At 38.9% G+C, this 24424-nt stretch overlaps 1 protein-coding gene and 2 long non-coding RNA genes across 3 annotated transcripts; 2 read left to right on the top strand and 1 right to left on the bottom strand.

The window, feature by feature from the left end:
- Positions 1-460: 460 nt before the first annotated feature.
- On the top strand, positions 461-4953 carry LOC148407712 (uncharacterized). Its single transcript, XR_015863672.1, has 3 exons — positions 461-620; positions 3189-3338; positions 3454-4953. It is a non-coding gene; the product is annotated as an uncharacterized LOC148407712 (long non-coding RNA).
- A 2396-nt stretch (positions 4954-7349) lies between these two features.
- Positions 7350-22969, top strand: LOC148407711 (uncharacterized). The gene is made up of 3 exons (XR_015863671.1): positions 7350-7448; positions 20778-21024; positions 21109-22969. It is a non-coding gene; the product is annotated as an uncharacterized LOC148407711 (long non-coding RNA).
- cbln2b (cerebellin 2b precursor) lies at positions 19929-23081 on the bottom strand. The gene is made up of 4 exons (XM_088402277.1): positions 22790-23081; positions 22060-22553; positions 21087-21206; positions 19929-20994 (listed from the first exon to the last, which is right to left on the bottom strand). The coding sequence occupies exons 2-4, from the start codon at positions 22336-22338 to the stop codon at positions 20797-20799; spliced, it is 597 nt and encodes a 198-aa protein (XP_088258403.1). The 5' UTR covers positions 22339-22553; positions 22790-23081; the 3' UTR covers positions 19929-20796.
- Between the last annotated feature and the right edge of the window lie 1343 nt (positions 23082-24424).

Here is a 24424-nt window from a genome sequence, read left to right as displayed (position 1 = left end):
AGATGACTTCAAGGAGTAGGAGGGGAACACCCTGAACTGGTTGCCACCCAAATTGCACCAAAGCACACCTAAGGACAATTTAGTAGGTCCAATACATCTGTCATGGATGTTTTTGGAGTGTGGAAGAAGCCGTACATGTTTTTGGAGTGTGGAAGGAAGCCGGAGTGCCCGGAGAGAACCCACGCGGGCTCGGGGAGATCATGTGAACTCAACACAGGAAGGCCGTACTTTAACTGTGAAGCCGACGTGCTAATCACTGTGACACCAAGCCGCCAAAATACCCTCTCCAATAATTTCCACCTCAACATGCTTTGAAGTTTTTTTTTTTTTATCTCCTCCTCCAACACTATTGTTAAAGAAAATGCATTTCACCCAATTCTGTTCAAATTTCATAGCACCACCTTTGATATCCAAAGTCCAAAGGAAGTGATGCCGCAGGGCTGTGATGGACTGTCAGCCCTCCCCTGAGGGCAGGAACTGCACTCCTCAGCTCCCTAATGATGCGCCTGTCTTTGGAAGAGAGAAGCTCGTGCCATGGCCTATCACTTAGAGAGATTAAGCGAACGGGGGGCGGCGGATTCGACAGAGAGACACCAGGACAGAAACGAAGGCAGACAGAGGTGGGACGGTGTCGGCTTGGCTCTTGTCAGATGAAAGCTGTCCCTTTCGGAATTTCGAACGAGATACGTTTAAAGCCTTGACATGTACGGTAATGAACCGTGACCATTGATGCTTACAGGTCAGGAAGGGTGCCGTTCAGAAAAAGAGACCCCAAGAATTAATGAACAGCGCTTTGCTCAATATTGCATGACGGGCTGTAAAACAGCTGTTATTGTCTTTGGAATCATTGTGTCCATTATATCCTCTGCGCCCCTGCTAAATGACAGCACATGCAGAGCCACACTGGCCTAAATCAATGGTGTTTCCCACTTGCATTACCCCAAAACCGACCTTAGTTTTGCTCTCTTGTCTGTATGGCTATCTCTCAATAACCGACAGCTTACTCCCTCCTCTTGATTGATTCAAACACTCCTGGAAGCCAATTTAGTCTGTGTGAATGTTTCTATAATCTTCAGATTTGATTCAGCAGGGGGATTGTTGTACATCCAGTACATGTGAAAAGCATAAAATAGAATTACACGGATGTCAACGAGGAAGCGGCTCAAGGGTGCGATGAGTTCGTCTTCGTTGTTACTTTTGTGAAATGATTAAACCGCATTGAGGCACCCTGGACACGGAGCAGGAGAGTTGCAAAATTCGGACGAGAGAAGATGCTTGTATAGTCTGCGGCAAGGATTAACTGCAGCCCACGCTGTCAAGGACGGATCAAGCACTCTTTTTATTTTTTTTTCTGCCCACTGCTAACTGGGCAGATTTTCTTAGCTCGAAGAATCTGAAGGATTCGCTGCAAACCAGGCAGTTGTTTGATGTAGGACATGTTTTTTTAAGGTTTATCATCCCTCTGTTCTTCTGCATATGCTGCTTTAAAGGAACCTACAAGTGACTGAAGGACAGCCTTTTTGATAGCCCAGTCCTGTATGTCTGCCTTGTTTGACAACTGTATTGCAGCAGTCGACTAAGTTCCACAATACACCCCGAAAGAAATGGTACTCCCTTAAAACACAGTGAGAAGTGTACAATTTGTATATGCATAGTTGGTAGAAAAAACATCATCCGGTGAACTACTGGGAGATGCAAAACAGAAGAGTAGGTGGAATAGGAAAGGCATAAAGTGATTGGGATGAATGCACTTTGGGAGTAGAAAAGGCAAACTACCTTTGCATTAAAAAAAAAAAAAAAAAGAAGCTTGCAAAACTTTTCGGTATAATAGTCAGGTACTCGGGAGATGGGAACAAAAGAATAATCACTGTAAAAGAAAAACCTTTTTTTTTTTCATCCTTCCTTGTCTGCCTGGGTAGAGTCTTAACACGTTGATGACAGTTTACTATGTGAAGACGAATTGGCAGGTGTTGACACAAACAGAGTTTGTGATACTCGTTTGCAGCTATTCCAGAAAGATGTGCAATGGGGAGCAAACACCCAAAACCCCTCCTCACCCTCATGAGTTTCTTGCTGACTCTCTTAACTGTGTTTACTCTTTCAACACTGACACCCAGCGATACGAAGACAAGTCTACTGCCAGCTCAAATTTAACTGTAACATTACAGCCCACCTTAATATTTCATATCAGTTGCCTCAGTTTTGTTCAGTGTGTGGACAACTTTTGGTCTGTAAATTCCACTGGGGAATTTTGATTTAAGAGGTTTCGCCCTTCCTTAGGTTAAACGATTTCTTCACAATGAATCAAATAATTAACAATTGATTGACAATTATCTGTTCTTCAGGAGTAAACATTTTCTGATTACTGTCCTTCATGAAAGCAGACTGATTACCATTGTGTTTTTCTTTTACTTTTAAAAACAATGGTCAACATTTTTGCATATGCCCTGTTGTGTTGAAGACCAAGCCAGTAACTCACGGGTGTCCAAATTTTTCCTCTGTGTGCAGCGATTAGAAAAAACAAAAAGGCACAGCGACCACTTTATTTAGATATAAAGTAATCAGTGCTCTCATTTGCCTTCATCCCCAACACATGATTTATGCCATGGAATGCATAATTTCAATTTAATGTGCGTCCCCGTTTGTAAGGGTGTTGCTAAACAATTGTTTCACATGAGGCAAATGCAACCTGTAACGGGGTGTATCGTTTCAATATGACTCATACTCTTTGGCTGCAATAACCAATCACGTTCTAACATTCACTTCCTCGTTTATTATCCTCTTGAAGTGACTCACAGCCTTTAGCTCCCTTAGCCAATTGCTACTCTGACACCTTAGGCAACTCTTAATGTTGCTTAATGTTGCTGTTAAATATCTTAAACACACACCGACCTTATAGTTTTGTTTTGGTTCCGGAGCTGAGGAAGAGAGATTTTGCACCGAGAAACCCATGTAAACAGCAACGTTTCATTTATTATCTACAACGGTTTACTGTGGAAAATGCTGAAGAGATAAAAATGTGTGTTTTTTGTGTGCACACACATTCGAGAAATCAACATCAGTAGGTAATATTTCAAACATGGGCGGAACTATTGTTATGAATATGGTTCCCACGGGGACTGATTTGATAGGAGGACCATTTGTTCGAAAGAGCAGTGTATTGAAGTTATTTTACAATTTAATTTCAGTAAAACGCCTGTTGGCCCCGTGATTCAATCTGTTGGACTATTCCCCATCAGCCGTGAACCTCGTGAGGATGCGTTGCCAACATGATGGATGCATGTTTCGTGGCCGGCCGGCATTGAACGACGTTGTGAAGGGGGCAAGGCAGCCACACGGTAAGAGGTGCAATCCCTAAAATCAAGGCATTTCACTTCCCGGTTAGATATATCAGTACCATTTCTTAAGAAATTAAAATGGCAATGTGCCAAATGCAATCTTTTGGCTGGCCAGGGAATGCGTGGGGATCCTCCCAAAGGAGATGGACGAGGTGGCCAGGGAGAGGAAATTCAGGGCTTCTTTGCTCAAGTTGCTGCCCCCATGACCCAACCCCAGACAAAATGGTAGCCAATGGATGGATGGATGGATGGATATTTAACTGTGGAACGTGGAAAAATACCAGGAGTTCAGCCCTTTAAGATAAACATGACTAAGACTGGTTTGCCCAAATTCATAAGTGACACATCAACGACTTGTATTTTATATTTCCATTTCAATAATCTCAACCCTATTTTAGGTGAAATCCAAATCCATGGTATAGTGTCAAATCCCCTGGGTGGCTGAGCACTGTGATGCACTGTGGTAGCAATGCTGGAGAGGCTGTGATCATGCCCAAGTTTCATGTGAAGTGTCTGAGCCGCCATCGCAGACACGACTTCAAGCGAAAACCCACAAGAGCACAGAGCACGGATAAGAGTAGAAAAAAAAAAGAAAAACAACTGATTTCCATCAAAACAGATTGTCAAACCAGATGGGGAATATGCCAGAACTGGGGCACGATGGATGAGAAGTCATTCTGATTGGGAAAATTTCAACATATACACAAAAAGAGAACACTAACCTCAGAACAAAATGGCTGTTCTAAGCATCCTGGTGCTGATACATCATGTAATTCTGAATGGCACTAAATAATTCTGAGGGAAGTTTTTTTTTGTTTTTTTTTACTTGATATTTGAAAAACTACAAAAAAAACATTGCAGTCTCAACTCTATTGTAGCTCTATCAATCACTTTTCTACAGAATTGTAGAATGCCTGTTTGGGGTAAACATTTAGGACTGGCAAATACATTCTAACATATTTACATTTGTTTGAATGGAATTGTAAGTACATCAAATTCATTAAAATATGTTTAAAGGTACTTATGTAGGATACCGTATGTATGTATTATTGTTTTTTTTGCATGTGTGTTTTAGGGGGGGGGGATTTGCCCTGCTTCTTTGCTTTATGCATATGGTCCGTTTTTTTTGCCACAACTGCAGCAATGGCATAGCCTGGGCTCAAACCCTGTTTGAGGTGGACACACTAATCAGTTGGCTACTGTGCCACGATGATTTGGGCATTTGGCCACATAATATATGTGAAATTACAAACAGGTATAAATTTGGTACTTCAGTGTACTCTCTGTAGCCAATTTCATTGGCCGTTTAGACAACCAATAAAATACTCACTTAAAGATAACAAAGACAAAATTTATGTTTTACCCATGTGTTAAATCAGCTTCTCTGGAGTAGTAATAACAGTCTGGGTCAATTTGAAATGAATGTGTAGTAATCCAAAATTTACAGATTTTTTTTTTTTTTGTGTGTGTAATCCTGCCAACTAACAAATCTTGTGCCTTCCAACCTCCAATTCCCGAAACAGCGATAATATCCTTGGTTTAATTTGGCTCATGTTTTGTTAATAAAAAAAGTTGCCATTTAATGGATATGTTGATGATTCATTATACTGTATATTTCATTGCATCTCATTATATCATGCATAAATCCTGTACCAAAATAGTACATCTAACAATAGCTTCCGAATGGGTTTCAGTTCAATCCACAAATAAACAGGAGAGTACTTGATTTACTTTTCTTAATACTTTACAGTATAAGCCTGGTACACTTAAGCATACTTTTCTGAATTATATAAAATATACCATTCAAAAAATAAAAAATATATACTTTCCTTGTTTTATTATATAAAACGTAAACTCCAGGTATCACGTGTATGAATAAACTACATTTTGCTAAGAGCATTGATGTTTGTGACGATTCATAAATACACCAAAAAATTATGTGAAGCATGTGGGTTTACTTTCTCAAAATTCTAAAATATAGTCTTTATTTGTAAAACAGAGGATGTTAAATTCACTGTCCACATCCTTTCTTCTATTTTGTTTGAATGATTACTTGGAAAGGCAGCCTTTAACAAATTCAGCGTTGCAGTTTTTGTAAGCATATCATTGACTTGCCCTCGGCTTGCCAATTGACATTAGCACAATGTTGCAAAATTGCCGGCTTGCAAAAAGTCTTTCTGTCCCTGACTGCAGTTCAGCGCCTGTTTGAGAAGCTTTATGGTCGTCACACTGCTCCAACAGATAGTGGTGACATTCAGTTGTTGTTGAGCATCATAATCTTGAAGACTCGGAACAACCTGAAATCGGCAGGAGTAAAGCTTTATCACTCTCTGAAGCATTTGCTGAAATGAGCTTTTGTGGATGTTGAGTCCCAGTGCAGGCTTACGGCATACGGCTTGACTTTCCCTGTCTTTGGGCATACATTGCACTTGAACTGAGAAGTGATAGCTACAGGACATCCGCTGCATAGTTCGGCAATAACAGTACTTGTTTTGAGACACTTGCCATAGATGGCATAAACCATATTATAGAATGTGTTGTAACACTGCGATGGCTATGAAGCTTCTTAAACTGGTGCTGAAATGTGGTCCGGCATGCAACTTTTTGCTAGTGGTCAATTTTGTAAAACTGCTTCAGCGTCAATTAGCGAGTCATGTTCAACTCAAAGACATGCTTAAAAACAGCAAAGTCTAAGCTTTGACTCGGATGGCCTTGCTCAAATGATGCCCAAATCCAAAACGTGACAAACTATTTTTTTCTGAATATTATCTGAATTTGAACACAATATTCTGGCCGTCATTGAGGTCTTCGACTTAGTTTTTCTTTTTCTCTATTCCTGATGTTTTTCTGAGTAGCAAAAATGACCTTCCTTTCAGTATCTTCCATCCTTGAGACTCTCGAATTAAGATGATTATTGACAGTGAAATAAATATCTCAGCTCACCGTGGTGATCCATAGCCAGAGCAGCCTCATTTCTTGCACGCCTACTGAAAGGCTACAGCTTACTGCCCTAAAAACATGCCTGTGGCGTTCCTCAAGGTTTCTTGTGTTGCCCGAGGCACTAAGACGCCATCTTATCATCGAGCTTCCCTGCCCAGATGTTTATGATGAGATGAGCTTGACATACATACTCAAGCTTTTATCACATTTACTGTAGATGTAACGATTTTATCTGTGGCAGCACATATTGAATCAATATCGAAAATATTTAATTGTAAGCGCTTGAGTGAAGAATGGCATGTATTTTATTTCCCATGAAAGTAATACACCATGAAGCTCCTTGAAATATACATTTTTCACATAAAATGTAGTTATTAAACTGGATCCTATTTGGCGACATCCACCTCTCTTGGGTGCAGTGTACAGGGCTGTGAAGCTGAAACTCTGTGAAGATCCAAAATGTGCAAATGAACAAGCACTTTTACATGTGAAGGAGTTCCTAAATCCATCCATCCATTTTCTAGAGCTGCTTATCCTCACAAGAATTGCCTATCCCAGCTGGCTTTGGGCGGTAGGTACGGAACACTCTGAACTGGTTGCCAGCCAATCACATGACACACAGACAAACAACCATTCACGCGCCCAATCACACCTAAGGACAATTTAGTATGTCTAGTACACCTGCCATGCATGTTTTTGGAGTGTGGGAGGAAGCCGGAGAGCCCAGAGAGAACCCACGCGGGCTCGGGGAGAACATGCAAACTCCACACATGAAGTCTGGAACAAGATGGATTTCAACTCAGGTCTCTGTAACTGTGAGGCGGATGTGCTGTTGTAGTGGTCCCCAACCTTTTGATCAACACGGACTGGGGTGCTGGCTGCTCTAAAAACCACATCATCCTTCTCACTATATATGTGTTCTGCCCACAGTAATATTTGTTGAGAAATGTTTCCAAATGTTGTAGTTCTTTTGTTCTGTTTACAATCACGTTTTTGTTCCGTGTATTTAGCTTCCGTTCTCTACTTTATTTTGAAGGCGCAAACAGGAAGTCGCTGTGTGTAACGGTAGCATATAGGCCGTGCTTAGAAAAGAACGTGCGCAACTTACCTACCTCCGGCTGGACATTGTGTTTGTCTTCGTGCTTTCTTGTCCCTCCGAACGCAATGGCTGTAAGTCCTGTATTTTGCAGTGTTCTAGACATTGTTTTGGTTGAATTTATATGAATATTAATGGCCAAATTAGCATATTAAAAGATCGCGAACGTGTTCGTTTAGCATCGCTAATTGCTAGCTGACGTTAGCATCTAAGCTAATTCATTTTCTACGGAAGTCATTTGTGACGCATTTATTTCGTTAGCAAAGTGCTAATACTAATTTCGTTTGTTTTCAGTTTCACTCTGAATGTTCATGAACCTCAAGTCATCCCAAGTGTAATAAAAGGAGCAAGACGCTCAGCTACCTGGCTCATGAAACTAATGAGTTTGGCTTGCTGTTGAACAACGTTCACATACTACGCGTATCCAACACGTTGCGATAACAGTACAATATGTAATATCAACAGCGGCCAGAGGCGGTGCCAAAAAAACAAAGATCAAGCACGAACATACGAACTGTTAAACTAAATCATCTCCAAAACCCCTATGCTATTGCACTGCGCCACCAAGACGCCTAGTTCCTAAATTCATTGATTAAAATATACATTGTGTGTGTGTGTGTGTGTGTGTGTGTGTGGGGGGGGGGGGGGGGGGGGGCACGGTGGAAATGTGATTAGCACGTTATAATCTCCCTCTGTCCGCATGGTTTCTCTTTGAGTGCTCCGGCTTCCTTGCACATTCCAAGAACATGCATGGCAGGTGTATTGGAAAACCTAAATTGTCCTTAGGTGTGATTGGGTGCATGAATGGTTTTTCGTCTTTGTGTGCCCTGCCATTGGCTGGGAACCAGTTCAGGGTGTCCCCCACCTACTGCCCGGTCTGCTGGGATAGGTAACAGCAAGCCAGCAACCCTAGTGGTGATAAGTTGCGAAAGAAAATGGATGGATGGATACATGGATAAATTGTGGGTGACAATTGGTGTCAAGATGTGCCTGAATATGAATGAGAAGTAGACAATATTAAATATGCAGTGTCTTCCAAGCAGATGTGCGAAGATGTACTTCCAGTTAATTTGTGCTATCACACTTCAACGTTCACTCTTTTTATGTAGGTATGTGTCAGTCAAAACACTTGTTAAATCCATAAATTATTTTGTTAAAATCTGAATTTTCAAAATTTACTGATGACACAAACCCCCTTTAAACTGTTTAAGGATTTTTAGAACGGGGGGGGGGGGTCCAAACCTGGGCCTCAAAACGTCAGTACAAGGCATGTTTTCTAGTTCTTTGCCCAAAACACCTGATTCAACTGATCAGCTCATCTGCAAGCTCAGCTGAAGCCTGATAATGAGCCTGATCATTTGAATGAGGTGTGTTTGGGAAAAAAACCTGGAAAACATGCAGGGCAGTGGCCCTGAGGACCGAGTTTGGACATCCTTGCTTTAGGATGTCTTAAAAAACATTTTGAGATCATGAACAAACGTTCGCGAGAACGCAATTTGCTGTCTTCGCCAACATTGACAACCATTCGGTCCTTGGCTGTGAATGTTTTTGGTCTGAGTGCCCTTGAACACATCCAAACATGTTTTGTAAGTCAAAGGAGTATTTTAAAGAACAAAAACAAAAAAAGGAACAAAAAATCTTTGTCCACTAACGTTCACGCATAACTCATCTTCTTACTCTTCACTGTAGAACCATTGTCATGTGTCTCTAGTCCTTGCCACCAAAGAAGGGAGCATGTTTAGAAAATTTTCCCTGGTTACTCATGCTTTCCACTTTCTAAAGCCATGCAAGGTTAATTACGGACTCTGACTTCATAGGTATAAATGTATATTTTGTTTATACAGTACGTGCCTGGAAACAAGTCGGGTGTACCCTTGCCTTCTGTCCTAAATCAGCTGGGATAAGCTCTAGCTCACCCTCATGAGAACAAGCAGTATAGAGAAAACTGGATGGATGGATTTATACTGTATTGGTTGCGATGGCACAGGTACACCTAAGGTTGCATTCAGTGACTCATGGCGAAGGCCTACTGTCATTGTTAGACAAACCATGGAATCTACAATTATGTTGTGACAAGTTCCAGTTCTGCCCTGAGCAAACACGCTATAAAAGACAGCTGACTCTTGACATGAGGATAAATAAATATTGACTATGCATTCCTACGGAGTACATTGTATATGTAAAGTACTGCAGTAGAAATCTACTGCAAATGCATCATTTCCCGATAAGACATCTCTACTTTATTTGATATGTACGGTATGTTTCGAACTGGAATAATTAGGTTCCGTTCGATTCAATGTACTGACATCTTTTAAATCATAAAGTGATTTTCCGGTTTGAATCGGGTTTTCTTACACCCGTAGTAGTTTGTGTAACAATGATTCCGCTTATATTTAGTGGTCTCTTCTTTATATGCATCACAGTATAGAATCATTTACTATCAATTTATTGGATAATTTGAACCAAAAGCAGTGTTCCAATTTGCCTGCGTCCTTGCGTCCGTGACGGATAATTTTTGCCATGGGACGCATACTTTCATATCAACGTGCATCTCCAGACGCAACATTTTTTGTGGGGAAGTTGTGAAACACTTGGTTCACACAAAGCAATTTCAACCAGCAGTGGTAGGCTGCTTTCGATGTGACTTATACTCTTTGGTTGCCTTAGCCAATCACGTTCTCTCATTCACTTCCTGCTTTGTCGGCGTGAGTTACCACCTTTAACGCGACGCTTATGCTACTTTCACGCAGCGTATTTGATATCGTTCGAGGTACTGCGTTAGCTGAACATCAAGCTAAAATATGGGTCTGGAAGGTAAACCAATCGAACAATTCCCCTCTTCAAACATACAAAGTCGGTTGTCTGGGAGTTTTTTTGGCTTTCAAAAACGAGACTCTCATTGAAATTAAATGACAAAATCCACTTTGTGCTATTTATTAAGACACATAATAGTTGATCGATTGATTTGAAAAGAACTATCACTCGATGGCAGTTAATTTCAAATAAGTCATCTTTCAAGGTATTTTAGTGCATTTATACTATAAACAAAAATGTTTAAATAATTTACAAAAACTGCTATTTAACAAAAGATTTTGAATTGATACATTATAGAGCTCTCATTTGAATACAGTGGTATTTTTGTTTAAGGCTATTGTAACGTCAGATTCTGATATGTCCCATGCCTACTCACAAATGTCCAAAAAATTAAATGTTACAATTGTGAATGATAATTCTCCCGATATGCTCAGTGATGAGCAAACTGGCACACGTTGAATGCTTTGCATATACAATTTAAAAGCTCATTGAAAAAGTTTATTTTTATCTCTTGCTTGTTGTAAATACGCTGAGAAATATTAGTAATTTTTGTTTGGGCAACATTTTTTAATTTTTGTCTGATCTTATTTTATAATGTAAAAGTTATAAAATGTATAGCTAACTTCAAAGAGTAGCAGTTGGTCCACATGTTATTTTTGGGAAAAAAGGCATGTTTCTTATCAATCAAAACTTGGTTAAAAAAAAAAAGACTATCCTTTTTTACTCTGTCTTGCATGGCAGAATGAAGTTGTGTGATGATTCTTTGCACATCAGTAGATTGAAGCAGAAATCACTTTTGCTTGAATTGAATCATTTTGAATTTAAAATTGATTCTGAATTGAATCTGAGACCATAAACTTGAATGGTGAGACAGAGATATCCGCTCCTAATTTTGTCCTTTTTACTGCACAATTTTTGGGACTTTACATAGTTCTGTCGGGACCCATAGTTTTTAAGCATTTGGAGACCCAGGGACCCAACACTTTCCTGAGATAAAACGAGCACTGCAAAAGTGTATGCCTATATGTTGTATGTTGCCAATGCCTATTGTCATCATTTAGATTGATCCAACAAAAACATTTACCTAGCAGCAAATATTTTGTTAGTATTGACTTTCTGTTGTGTCATATATATTTTTTTCAAACCCACTACGGCTGGTGATGTAGTTCCAGTCACATGCACAGGGCCTGATTAAACCCAATGTTGTACGTTCCTTCCAAATGATCGATCGAATAACCATATCTAGACCTGTAATAGCATATGCGGATTTGCGCATGTTGCTGTCCTCTGTGGGACCAACAGCTCACAGTGTGAGCTTTGTCACTGAGCCCAACTATTTGTGTCTCTTCCCTCCCAATCATAATGAATGTTGTTCAAGTTGGTTCGGGTGTATGACGGGTCCGGAATTATGTCTCTCGGGCTAGCTGTGGCTGAATCTGATGTGCAGGCAGATGATGTTCTGGAACCATCACATCAATGCGTATTGCAGATGAGCCTCTGTTGCCTTGCATAGACTATGTGGTGGTGGGGGAGCTTGGAAGGAGTCGCATTTCCTTGAGGGAATTGTGTGTTTCAGTATGGATATTGCAAGCTGTGGCAGTGAGAATAAACAGACTTTGTTTAACACAGGGGATGGGCCTGTTCACAGAAGCGGTTCGGTGACTGATGTTTGTCTGCGTCTATGTATTTGTTTGCCAAACAAATGCATTATTAACAAAGCGCTGCCACGTGATCCTTGCTGGGGTTTTACCGTTTGTTTCAGTGTATTTTTCCGAACGTGAATGAGTCGGGTGGCTGTGCCACCTCCCCAATGCCAAAGGTAGCTAAATAAAAGAATATGAGGTCACCTCAAAGAAGTGTGGCACGTCAATGAATTATTGCATTCATTCTCACATATTGGGGCAAATTGCATATCTCATTTCAAATTAAAATAGGTAAAGCAATGAATCAAACTCATTCCTTTTTTTTAACCAAAAGTGAAGACAAATGAATACTTGTGTGTTGAAAAGAGCAGTTTTCTTAATGAACGCAAGCATTTACGAAAAAATTGTGACGATGTTGCTTCTGTCGATAAAAGTCATATTTAGTTGTTGAACTACTGTTTCTGGAAGACAAGAGTCTTCTCGACAAACACCGTAGCATAAGTTTTACAATAGCAAAAGACGCCATCAATACAACATCCAGAATAAGGTCATTAGCTGACGTGTCACAGTTCAGAAATAAAGTTAGGTTATGTGGTGTCGGTCAACTTGATGCAACGCAGGTGTGAAGAGGTTTACAGAAAGTGACTATACAACACAAAAACCACCATATATGGTAAATACTTTAGTAAATGAAAATGCAGACATTGCATGCAACACCTGATATTAATTCACTTTTTGTACAGGAAAAACACAAACGGATGTTGTTAGGTTCTCTAAGTATTTGCATGTTTAAAAATAAAAAAAATCACTATCCTACTGAGAGGCGGACTTTGGCGAGTGTTTGCAAACAGTGGCTTTTTTTATTCCCATCAGGGTGTGTTCAACGTTGTTGATGTTCCCTAAAATGTTGCCAGAAGTTGCCAAAACCTTTGCTGGTACTGCTTTTGTCGCCAGAAACTGTTCGAAAATTCCTTGCAGCAAGATGATCATGTTTATTTTTCTTTGTCACAAGAGAAGAAGAAAAAAAAAAGATTAAAACTCTTGGTGAAAGGTTGGCAACTTTTTCACAACCTACTGTTTGTTGCTCAGTAGGGCAAGGGGTTAAAATAATTGAGAAGAGCCTCTCAATCATTGCCATGGTGAATAGGGAATCATTTAGTTTAAACCTGTACAGTATTCCGTGCGGGGCAAAAGTTGGTGAGTGTTGGCGAAGGTCGTGGCTCTTTTCATCTCGTCAAGGTTCAAGGTCGCCAGTGTTCACCGAAATGTCAGTGCTTACCAGAAGGTTGCCAAACATTCACCAAGAGTTTTAACAATAGATTTAAAGACTTTTGTTCTCCTGCTTTCACAAAGACTGTTTGCCGAACATCTGGTGACCTCTGGCCACATTTTGCTGCCGTACAGTATTCCACGTGGGGCAAAAGTTGGTGAGTGTTGGCGAAAGTAGAGGCTCTTTTCATCTCGTCAAGGTTCAAGGTCGCCAGTGTTTACCCACAAAAATGGTGGCCTTCTCACACTGTGCAATTTCGAACAATAACATTTAAATGTATGTGCTGATCTCATTAAAATAGCGGGTGGTGCAACTAGGCGATTGTACACTGTATTACATAGGTATTTGTGTATTTATGTAGGTGTCATATTCCATGACATCTATACAGATTATGTTTATGGTGGAGTTTCGAAGAAAGTGCTGCATGTGCACTGTGGCATGTTCTGGCACAAAAAGAAACAGGTATTTGTGTATATATTTGTGAAAAAGGTATTTGTGTATTTATGTAGGTGTCATATTCCATGACATCTATACAGATTATGTTTATGGTGGAGTTTCGAAGAAAGTGCTGCATGTGCACTGTGGCATGTTCTGGCACAAAAAGAAACAAAAAAACTGCAAATTTTAAAACTGACCCTAATCCAGTTCAGACCCTATCCCATATAACCTTGGGACCAGAAGTGGTAGTGGAAATCAAAGGGCACATATGAAGACAGACTAACAATGAGAAAATATGCAATAATTTGCCTGGCCTCTCAATCATCAGTTAAGCCAAAAATAAAACAAAAAATGTCAATATGTTACAAAAAATGTACCTCAGTTAATAACAGCGGGACAAGCACAAAAGTGAAATATGTAAAAATGACCTTTTTTCTCTGCAGTAAAGGGGGAGCTTTGCAGATTTGATGTGTCGTGTAGGTTACGCCTCCTTACTCTTCAGACAAAGTGCCTCCATTACCCAGCCCATGAAATTAGCAGAGCTCATTTGGAAGGAAAGATGCTGAAAATGGCTTTCAAACATGATAGAAGCGGGCAGGGGTTTTTAAACTTGCGATAAATCCTGACATTCGCGATGCCTTCTCCTTTTAACTTGCCGCCACATTAGATATTAGGCTGAGTAGGCCCCTGAGCATCATTGCATCTCTAAAGGGAAGTGCCTGTAGCTTTGCCGGGGAGTAGCTTGAATAAAAATAATGCTGTGAAAGGCTTCTTCGTACTCACAATTGCACTTAAGGCAATTCTGCCATTTCAGAGACCAGCAATGGGAGAAAATGAGTCTATGGCAACAGACACCTTTTTCAAACTTTTTCTTACCTCATGAATAACAATGTATTAGATAGCTCATCTGCAATCAGTAAGAAATGCTGTTCACTGAAAAATATATTCCCATTTATAGAATAATTCTTCGATCAGCCATTGAGCTCATGATTTAAAAATAATTCTTTGATAGAGGTTGAATCTGTCATATGTATTTATAGGATTTTTTTTTTTTTTAAACAGACAGCCATTATGTTATCTTGTCAAAGCATAAAATTGCGAGCAAGAAAGGCACTGTGCTCACAAACTAATGGTTGAGATTCAATATGTGTCAACAGCTTTGGCACATTTTGACCTTTAATCCCGGAATACTAGGTGTTTAGAATTAAATAAATGTTCATTCATCGTTCGTGAAAGACATTTAAATGGCCATGTCAAGGTCAAAGAGACAATCAATAGGATAAGTGCTACCACACGAAATTAGAACATAATTACATGGAGTTTTGTACATCAAATATTGATGAAAATTCCATGTTCTCTCACAAAGAACACACCTCTAAACCGAAGAAAATTGTTTTAGGATTAATTACTGAATTAATTAATGATAATTGCTACTCACCTATTCTCTAGCTGAATAAAAGAACGTTACGTTTTAGTATTCAAAGAAGTTTTAAATTGCTTTTGGCACTTTTACATGAATTAGATATGTTAAAACATGAGCTGGTGCATGTACATTGCAAATCTCCTTCACATTACATTGTTGTCTTTAAAGATAAAGTTTTTTGACACATTTTTACTAGGACAATCATGATTTTTAATATTTTACAGCTAAAATGATTGTACTGCTGATGAACAATGTGAATAGTTTCACAATGATGAACAAAATTTCTTAAACCGCTATAGGCAGGTATGAAATTGATTTTATAGCATTGGAAAATGGGTCATCAGGAAGTTCTTAAATAATGGTAAATCATTATCATAGTGCTTATTTTCAAGTATTTTTTAAATCAAATGTGAATCATAACGTTGTATAATGTGTGCATGAAGATGCACACGTTTTAGTAAAAAGAAAAAAAACATTGTTCAGACTATAAAGCGCATCAGATTATATGGTGCAGTCTTTGAACGGGTCTATGTTTGGTCATTTACATTTAAGGGCAGAGTGGTTAGAATGCGTGCTGGATTGTCATGTTCATTCCTGAAAAATACAGAATTTGTTACTGCCTTTACGCAGGGGTCAATCAAAAACTAGTGGCCTAATACAATAATAAGAGAAGAAAAAATATGCACATATCACAATCTCTGATGTCCATCTATCCATCCATTTTCCAGAACCGGTTATCCTCCCAAAGGCCGCAGGCTTGCTGGTGCCTATCCCAACTGTCTTCGGGCCACCATGAACTGGTTGCCAGCCAATTGCAGGGCACGCAGAGACAAACAACCATCCACACACTCAATCACAACTAAGGACAATTTAGCAGGTCCAATTCACCTGCAATATATGTTTTTGGAGAGTCGAAAGAAGTCAGGGTGCCCCTAGACAACTCGTGGGCTCCGGGAGAACATGCAAACGCCACACAGGAAGGCCGGAGCGAAGTGGACTTTTAACTCGGGTCCCTTTAAATGTGAGGCGGACGTGTTACTCACGGTTCCAAATGTTCAATGTTCCAAATTGTGACATTTCTTTGCTATTATGTAAAAGTACTCAGTAGTGTGCAGTTTCCCACCAAAGCTAAATTGTAAACAAAGCACCAAATTTACTCATCTATCAGTTTGTCGACTAGCTGGTTGACTGTTGTTTGGTTCTACCCCAAAAGACTAAAACAGGGAAATCAGTTGTGGGACCTCAAGTACCCCAAGTACTACCACCTACTAAGTTTCATGAATATTTGTTTAGCGGTGTTCTCTTATTGCAAACTTCAAACAACAGCGTGATCAGCATATTACAAAGACTGTTCCATAATCAATTATGCAATATTTCCATTGGTGTTGACAAAGGAAAATGTTTTGAGTCAGTCATCTGAGGAATCTTGTGAACATGAAACATTTTGCAAATAGATGACACTTTACCTGCCAACTATCATCCTCTCGCGAGGCAGAGTAATTAAATGTTTCCATGTTTCGAAACGTCTGAGATGAGCAGCGGCGAATGTCAATTAAAGTCGTCTTGATGTTCAGACGACGCAAATTCCGCTTCTGTGACTCAAACGCTTCCCGTCTCGTTTTGTTTCAGATGTGTTAATAGACACTGTACAAACTATGCAATGAGCATGCAGGAATGCACCCACTCGTACACATGAAATAGACATGCTCACACTTGCGGCCCGCGTGGGTGTTTATATACTAAAGCAAGCTCACTAATGAGTTAGTGACATCGTGCATGGGTTTCTGCAACCGGAGATGACATTTGTCTGATGAATCTATTACGTAATTTACATTGCTAAACAGGACCGCTGCATTTTTTTTAAACTAAAAAGTGCATTGTGTTCCGAGTCCATAAAACACACATGCATCATTGCACCACTCCTCAAAGAAGTCTTTAAAGAGACCTTGGACAAACAAGTAAAACATTTATAAAATACCTAAACCGTCCATGGATTCAGTGTTTTTTAATGGTTTTTACAATTTTGTTATTATGTTTACTCAGCCTGCAAAGCAGAATAAAACACCATCTGTGCTTCAGTAAAAATGTAGCTTATATTTAAAAATGAATTTATCTGTAGCTTTTATACTCTCCGATAACGTGGATGACACAAAATTTACTGCAAAAAAAAAAGCATATAAAAAAATATGAACCCTGAATTGGTCCAATTGCAGTGCACACAAAGATGAACAACCATTAATGCACCCAATCACACGTAAGGACAATTTAGCGTGTCCAATTGACACCTGGATTCGAACTCTGGTCCCTTAACTGTGAGGCTGACGTGCATATTATATATATCGTCTGCATGTCATAAATCTTAATAATGGCAATGTGGTATAATCTGTACTCTATTGGGGAGGATATATCCTCCTGAATCTTAATCCTTCCTGTAGTTTAAAACAAACCCATTTGTGGAGAGTAAAAAAGAAAGAAAAGGAAATGAACTGATAGTCAGCGATCTACTAAAAGAGAGTCTGTTTCTAAGTTTTTGTGTTTGATGGTTCTAATAATGCAAGGTGGGAATATATTGCCCACGGGCAATATACATCCTTTGAGAGAATTTAACCCAGCCCTCCATGCAACTGTAAAAAACTAATTGGGAGGAATTAGTTCAGGTAAAACAACTGGTAATGGCCCGAATTTACCTAAAATGTCAGCATACCTATGTGTTACACTTCATGGGTTTGGGTTTGGATTTTTTTGTGCATCCTGTCATGGTAACAATGCATGTTCTATACTCCCAGGACAGGTGGGAAATTCTGGTCTTTGAGGACAAGTATCCTGCATGTTTTGGATGTTTCAGATGTTTGCCGATCCCGATTTAAGGGTTTGTTACATTTGTTACGCAGTTGCATCTTATTTTTCTCATACCCATAGTATGGCCATTGGATGACTGGAAAAAGATTTCTCACTCCCTATTACAGCGAGCTTTTCTAAAACATTTGATTTAAAACTTTAATAAACCGTGGTTGCTGCATTGCTGCACTTTCATTTCAGATTTGTTTTTTCCAGTTTTTATTAAACGGGGAAAAAAATGGTGGCTCTATATAGATGATTATGGATAAGGGAAAACCAGTGGAGGCAGAGGCTCCCGTATGATTCTTTTTTTGCGGGCTTGCAAGTTGTCTTTCTTCACTAAAATGACCAACAAATGTAATTTTTAAAATACATTTACATATTACAAATAAATGCATGCAAATATTGCATCTTCATGAAGGTGAGTATTACTATTATGTATTCAAAATGACTCACATCCACAGTTTGAATACATTTCCTATATGAAGATGACTGCAACAGGTTAGTGACGACACACACACACACACACACACACACACACACACATATATATATATATATATATATATATATATATATATATATATACATGTAGCATGATTCTGTGATGTGAAGTGAAAATTTTCTTTCATTAATATTCATGTTTAAATGAAGTGAGTCCATAAAAATACAGTAATCATCATCATTGTCATCATCACCATCATAAAAGTAATATCAACTGCTCGGGAATAAGCAAATCTAAATGCATAAATGTGCACACCCTTACACTGTTTATGCACCTTTTTGCTTTAAAGGCAGGATTCTTTTTTATAGGCCTCTTAGTTGTGATTTATTTATTTAATTAATTAATTTTTAAATAGTTATGCACACTTTCTTGGAAACATGCTCGCATATGGAGGATCATGAATCATCCTTTCACATTCCATTACGTCAGGCCACATATTGACAATTGTATTTAGGTATGGGTTCTGACACAATGCTGCCCAAAGTTGTTTTTTTTCTTTCTCTGTTGCAGCTCTTTTTTTAGTGGGTTCACATAGTGCAGCATTTTGTGAAGTTCTTAAGGAATAAAAAGTCCTAGTTCCTGTAATAATAATTGTTTTTACATCATAAATTTGGTTTTTTAATAAAGATGTGTTCAGTTTCTGTATTCAATGCCATTGCATTTTTTTCTACATGATTTAAGGGACTTATGAGTCAAAAAAAGTGAAATAACCTCATATGTTTCCATATACGTACAGAATAAATAAGATATCCATAATGGATTATATGATGACATTTTAAATTCCCGGGTCAGAACATCAGTGTTTGTTTCCTGACTAAATCCAAGGAATAAAATGGGTTTAAGTGTAATTACAGCAGTAAAAAGGTCACATACTAATAAGATCACCACTAACGAACATTAATGATTTTGTCCTTTTGACCCAAAGGGCTCACATTAAGAAGAGATTAAAAGCTCAACACAAGAGATGAAGTGTAACTTACACGTTGTGCTCAAAATGTCTCAAATACTGCTTTAACATCTGGAAGCCGTCTGAAACAAGCAAAAGGCTTCACCTGGGGTTACATCTGAGTAGGACCACTCAGGGTACCATCTATCCATTTAACGTGATAAAATATTCAAAACATGTTTTACATGTTTAGAAAAAGAGCTCTCATTATTACGTATATTTTGTTTTTGTATATAATACGCAAGATGTATAGGGGGCTTTGGCTATGATATTTCCAATATAGAAAATACAATTTAAAGTAACATCAAACTAAGTAATGATATTATATGATTTTTTTCTAACTGTTTTGCTTTAGCAATCTTATATGTGTGTGCCTGTGCATGTGTGTACAGTATAAATGTGTACAGAAGCTTTTACTTCTTGATACTTCTTAATAATGCATTTCAATTATCACCATATTTATTGTTTCTGTTAATAAATGCAAGCTAGAGTGACATGCCATGAAACAACATATAAATGATAAAAATTGCAACTTTTTCCCCCCCTAGCGTCTTCCTTCTGGATTCTTACTTAGGCCAGTCATGCTTCAGCACCATGGACAGTCACCATAGGCCTGTCCACAATGTGAAATGTCAGTAAACTTTCATTCGGAGCTCATTTGAATAAAAGATATGTGCTTAGGCTTATACAATACAATATAGTTTATTAAGCGGGACATATATAGGGATTCTTCTATTGTTTCCACAGCTTACATTTAGTGAGCAACGTCACTGAACATTAAATCAATCAAAAGCTATACGCAGATTCCGCAATGTAAAACACACTAATGTGAATAATGTACTTTTAAAAATTATAGAATCATTCTTTTTCTATATTTCTTTTTCATTAAAAGGGCTCTCCAAGTCAAGTCGTTTCCAGAGGTCTCTTCTTTACATCAATAACTCTTCTTGTGGCCCAGATTTGGCTCATTTTCACCGTTCAAACGTAACATCATTGACAGCACAAAACATAACAAAAAATTGAAAAATGAAAACAAAAACAAAACAAAAAAACCTTCCATTCGTGCAAAAGACGGCTTTGGGCGTGAAACCACTTCTCTCTCGGGTTGTCCATAATTCCATATACTTCACTTGGTTGGAAATCATATATTTTTTAAGGCTATACAAAACTTAAAATAGAGCTTAACACACTCCTCCCCTCTTCCATGGCATGTTCTCTCTTCTTTTAATGTTGTCCGTTTTTGGCAAAGCTTCCCAAGCCAGCAAAAATTCCATACACCACGACGACGTCCGGACTGCATACAAGATGACGGATGTGAATATTTGAATCTCCAAGGTTCATATTGGACTAGATAGTAGACTGATGTGAGGGGGCGAGAAGGGGAGGAGGAGGAGGAGGGTGGGGGGGAAGATGGAGAAGGTTAAGGACATTCTGGAGTTTCATCAACTTCCTTGGCTGACAAGTTCTTTGAGTTTCAAACAAATTGCATGTTGTTTTTTTCTTGTTGTTGTTGTCGTTCCAAGCAGAGTCACATCCAAGGTCAGATTATAGAGGAAAGACTAGAAAGCCTGAGAAGGTGGAGTATTTCCATCCGCCCATGAGGGTGCCTCGCTCCAGCTTCAGATAGACACGGTCCTCTCGCTCCACCATCAGCAGTACTCCATTACTGGCCGCCTCCCTTGTCACGTCCTGGTCCCCGGCAAAGGCTGATATGACTGGGTAATCATTTTGCATCAGGTTTACCTGCAGGGGAGGATAAGAGAAGAGGGCGGGGTGAGGTTTTTTTTTTTTTCCATGTACGCTTACACTTGCATTCGAAAATCACAAAAGCTCACCTGAATGGTTTGTCTGTTATAGACCTTCACCACGTGGAAACTGAAACTGTAAATCCCCCTCCTTGGAGCTTGGAAAACACTTGCCTTCAGGTCAAAATGGTTGCCGATGTTCACTAAAACCTATAAATATGGATATTTTGTTATTTGGGAGGGGGGGTACACACATTAGCCTGTGCCAAATGCTTCAGGCGTCATTCTGTGCGTCAGACGGGAGCTTGATTTGGTTCCAAATGTGTAATGTTAGTGTACACACAAAAGGACACAATATGCGTCAAATCACTAGCTTTAGTCTTTTTTTCTTTTTTAAATTTGAGCAGTGAGTTCGACTGAACACTGTTTTGGGTGACTTGCAGAAATAAAACATTACAAATATATGAAATTTATCAACTAAAACATTGTACACAAAACAGCTTAAGCCAGCCTATGCAACAACTTAAATGGGTTGATATCTGGCTGTTCGTCAACAAAAACACTCATTACACACACATATCAAACAGCCTTGAGGCTGCGGCATCTTTGATATCGAGTGGTAATAAATTAAAAGCTGAGAGAATCATTGATATACACATTAAAGACACGGGCATAAATTACCATGTAAAGATCAACTTTACACGATTGCATGTTTAAACAAAACTCAAACGGTTTTCACTTCTTTTTTTTTTTTAAATGATTGAGTTACGCTGAGTTGGATATGTAGTTACACGATGCACGTAATATTAGATCCGGCCAATTTTGCGTAAAAAAACTTGATTAGTTGCCCACCCTGAAGAAAAAAAAAAAAAACACTACCAGAGTTGTAATTCAAATCACATAAAGGGAATTGTTGAAAGTGAATTGTAAAATTAAACAAGTCAGGTGACGGTTTTTAAAATGTGGAATGTAGCGTGTTAACTGGTCAATTTTACGCACAACAAGCTGCAAAACACGTCCAAGTGAGTTCCACTGGACGGGGAAAAAATGCCAGTGATTTTACCTGGTCAAAGTAGATGGTCATGGAGGTGTTGCTCATCTCTGACGGCTCGTGATTGGTCCCACGCACGGCCGAAAAAGCCACCTTTGCCCCGGCCGAGCGCACCGAGATGCCGAGAGAGGACGTGACCGCTCCATCCGAGGACGGGTTCGAATCGCACACGACGAGACACTTCCCCTCCAGTACGATGGGCTCCGTGTCGTTCTGGCCGAGGCACAAAGCAACTGTGCACCCCAGGAGGAGGAGGAGGAGGGCCAGTCCCGGGCAGCGCGCTGGCACCATGGTCGCTGATCCTGTGTTCGAACCCGGCAGCCCCCGTGGATGTTTGTTAGCACTCGATCACCTGGTCCACACTTTCCTCCCAGTCTCTCCTCCCTCTCCTCTTCTAGCTCACTCTTACACACCCTCTGACTCCGCGTCTCCCCTCCTTCCTGCGCACCTTACTTGGCTTTATTTTGGGAAGGCAGTGTTCAGTCAAACAGAGATTGATGTGCGTCCTGAAAAATGAAACCAAATGTTTTTTTGTTAGAGAAAACGTGTCAGAGAAAACGAGTGATGAATAGTCTCCATTCGATTTGAGCCCGCGTTGTTGTGCGTAAAAGTCTATATTGTATGTATGCGACTTTGCAAAAGGAAACTTGCGTTTAACCTTGCCCGCAGCTTCTTTTTTTTTAAAGACAGGCTAACTTATAAAAAACACTTTTAAAGGCGCAACATGTAATTTAGCACTTACCCGTGCCCTCCATGTTGTTGGTTCCTCTTCTGCCTCTCAAAGACTGAATGAAGTGAGTGCTCGGATCCTGGTCCGACTGAGGAAAAAAAAAAGCCAAGGTCTCCAGGCTCTCATTCACTAGTTAACTCACGCCCATTCTTTGTGTTAACTCCTTACAAGTGTTATAAACGCGTGAACTCATGTTTGATTTGTTTGTTGTGCTTTCACGCAAGTTTGGGTGGAGAATTCACTTGGCTATCGCTGGATGTCATTTATATGCTATTGCAGTCTCATGTCTGCCTCTGATTAATCCAAAGTAAAGGGTGGGGTGCGCGGGCTAAAACCTTGCTGATGCGTACCACATTTTGCATCCATGCACTGTACGTTACCAAGTTAACGCTCAAGCTCGGCTTCCAAATAGAGATACTTTTGCGCCATCCAGTGGTTACTTTGCGTTCACCCCGTGAACACTATTTGGTACAACGGAACGTTCCAAATTTTATTATTATTATTATTTTTTGAAAATATTAATTTTTAAAGGCACTGTATAGGAGAAGTATTATTTTAATTGTCAAATTAGTTTAGTTAACAGTGCTGGAGAAATGCAATGTATTTCAATGTGACTGAGCAACTAGAGTTGCAGCTACTATTCTCCCATTATAAACACAACATTGCTGAAGTTGTAGACAAAATGTTTATACTTGTGGTCAGAGTTCAAACTACATAATAAAACAAGTTTATAACATGTTATCACTATAATGAAAGTATATTATAAATGGCGTATATATTAGTTTAACCATGTTCAAAAATGTGGTTATTGTTTGCACTGAATCTTACTAAAACTGACACATTTTACTAAAATGGTGTCCCTTCACATGCACAAAAATTGACACATTCTCAACTCAAACGTTTTCAGGAATTAGAAGCTTAAATCAGTCCATTTTTTAATTTGATATTCAACGCATCTATTGGGGCAAGGTTATGTGACCCAAAAATATAAACTCAATTTTTCTTCTAATTATTCTGATAAATTCTGATTTTAACGAAAAATCATAAACAATAAACATTGATAAAAAAAACTTTAATTTATTAAAAACTACATCAGGTTCAGACAGCAAGAATTTATACTGGTTTTAAAACGTTTAAAACAAACAAATCATAGCTTGTATGAAAAAAAATGCTAGTGTGCAAAACATCAATTTCACGATTTAACCATTGTCAGTGTCGATTTTTTAAAATGAATTATTTGAATTAATTTGGTGTATTTCCCCCAGACCTATATTAAATGAATTAAAATTAACGATGTAATCCAACCTATATAAATAATGAAATATAGAGCACTGCAATGCTTAACTGATTAATCTACAGTGATCATATTCATCAATATACCTTTTTGATAATCAATTGTTATGTCACCTGTAGTTTACCTTAAAATTCTTCAAACTCTCACCAATAAGCATGTTCTTATTTATGTAATACTTCATGTAAGCAAACGTATTACTTTTGTGTTAAATCAAACTAAAACATGTGCTTTTACTTTGGACAAAAACCTATCAACCTTTCAGCCTATCAACCAAACAACTGACTGAATCTTACTTTATATTTGGCATTATATTTTCAATTTAAAATAATGTCTTGTTTTTGAATAAATTTGAT

The sequence above is a fragment of the Hippichthys cyanospilos genome, chromosome 19 (genome assembly GCF_059441005.1).
Source record: "Hippichthys cyanospilos isolate Australia breed blue-spotted pipefish chromosome 19, RoL_Hcya_1.0, whole genome shotgun sequence".
NCBI lineage: Eukaryota > Metazoa > Chordata > Actinopteri > Syngnathiformes > Syngnathidae > Hippichthys > Hippichthys cyanospilos.
Note: the sequence above shows the minus strand (reverse complement) of the source record. Positions and strands in the feature narration are given on the sequence as shown.

Excerpts from the sequence above, each read along its gene's own strand:
- cbln2b (XM_088402277.1), bottom strand. The coding sequence starts at position 22,338 with ATGGTGCCAGCGCGCTGCCCGGGACTGGCCCTCCTCCTCCTCCTCCTG. Across the intron at positions 21,207-22,059 it reads TGACCATCTACTTTGACCAG|GTTTTAGTGAACATCGGCAA; the intron begins GTAAAATCACTG and ends CCATATTTATAG. Across the intron at positions 20,995-21,086 it reads ATAACAGACAAACCATTCAG|GTAAACCTGATGCAAAATGA; the intron begins GTGAGCTTTTGT and ends CCTCCCCTGCAG.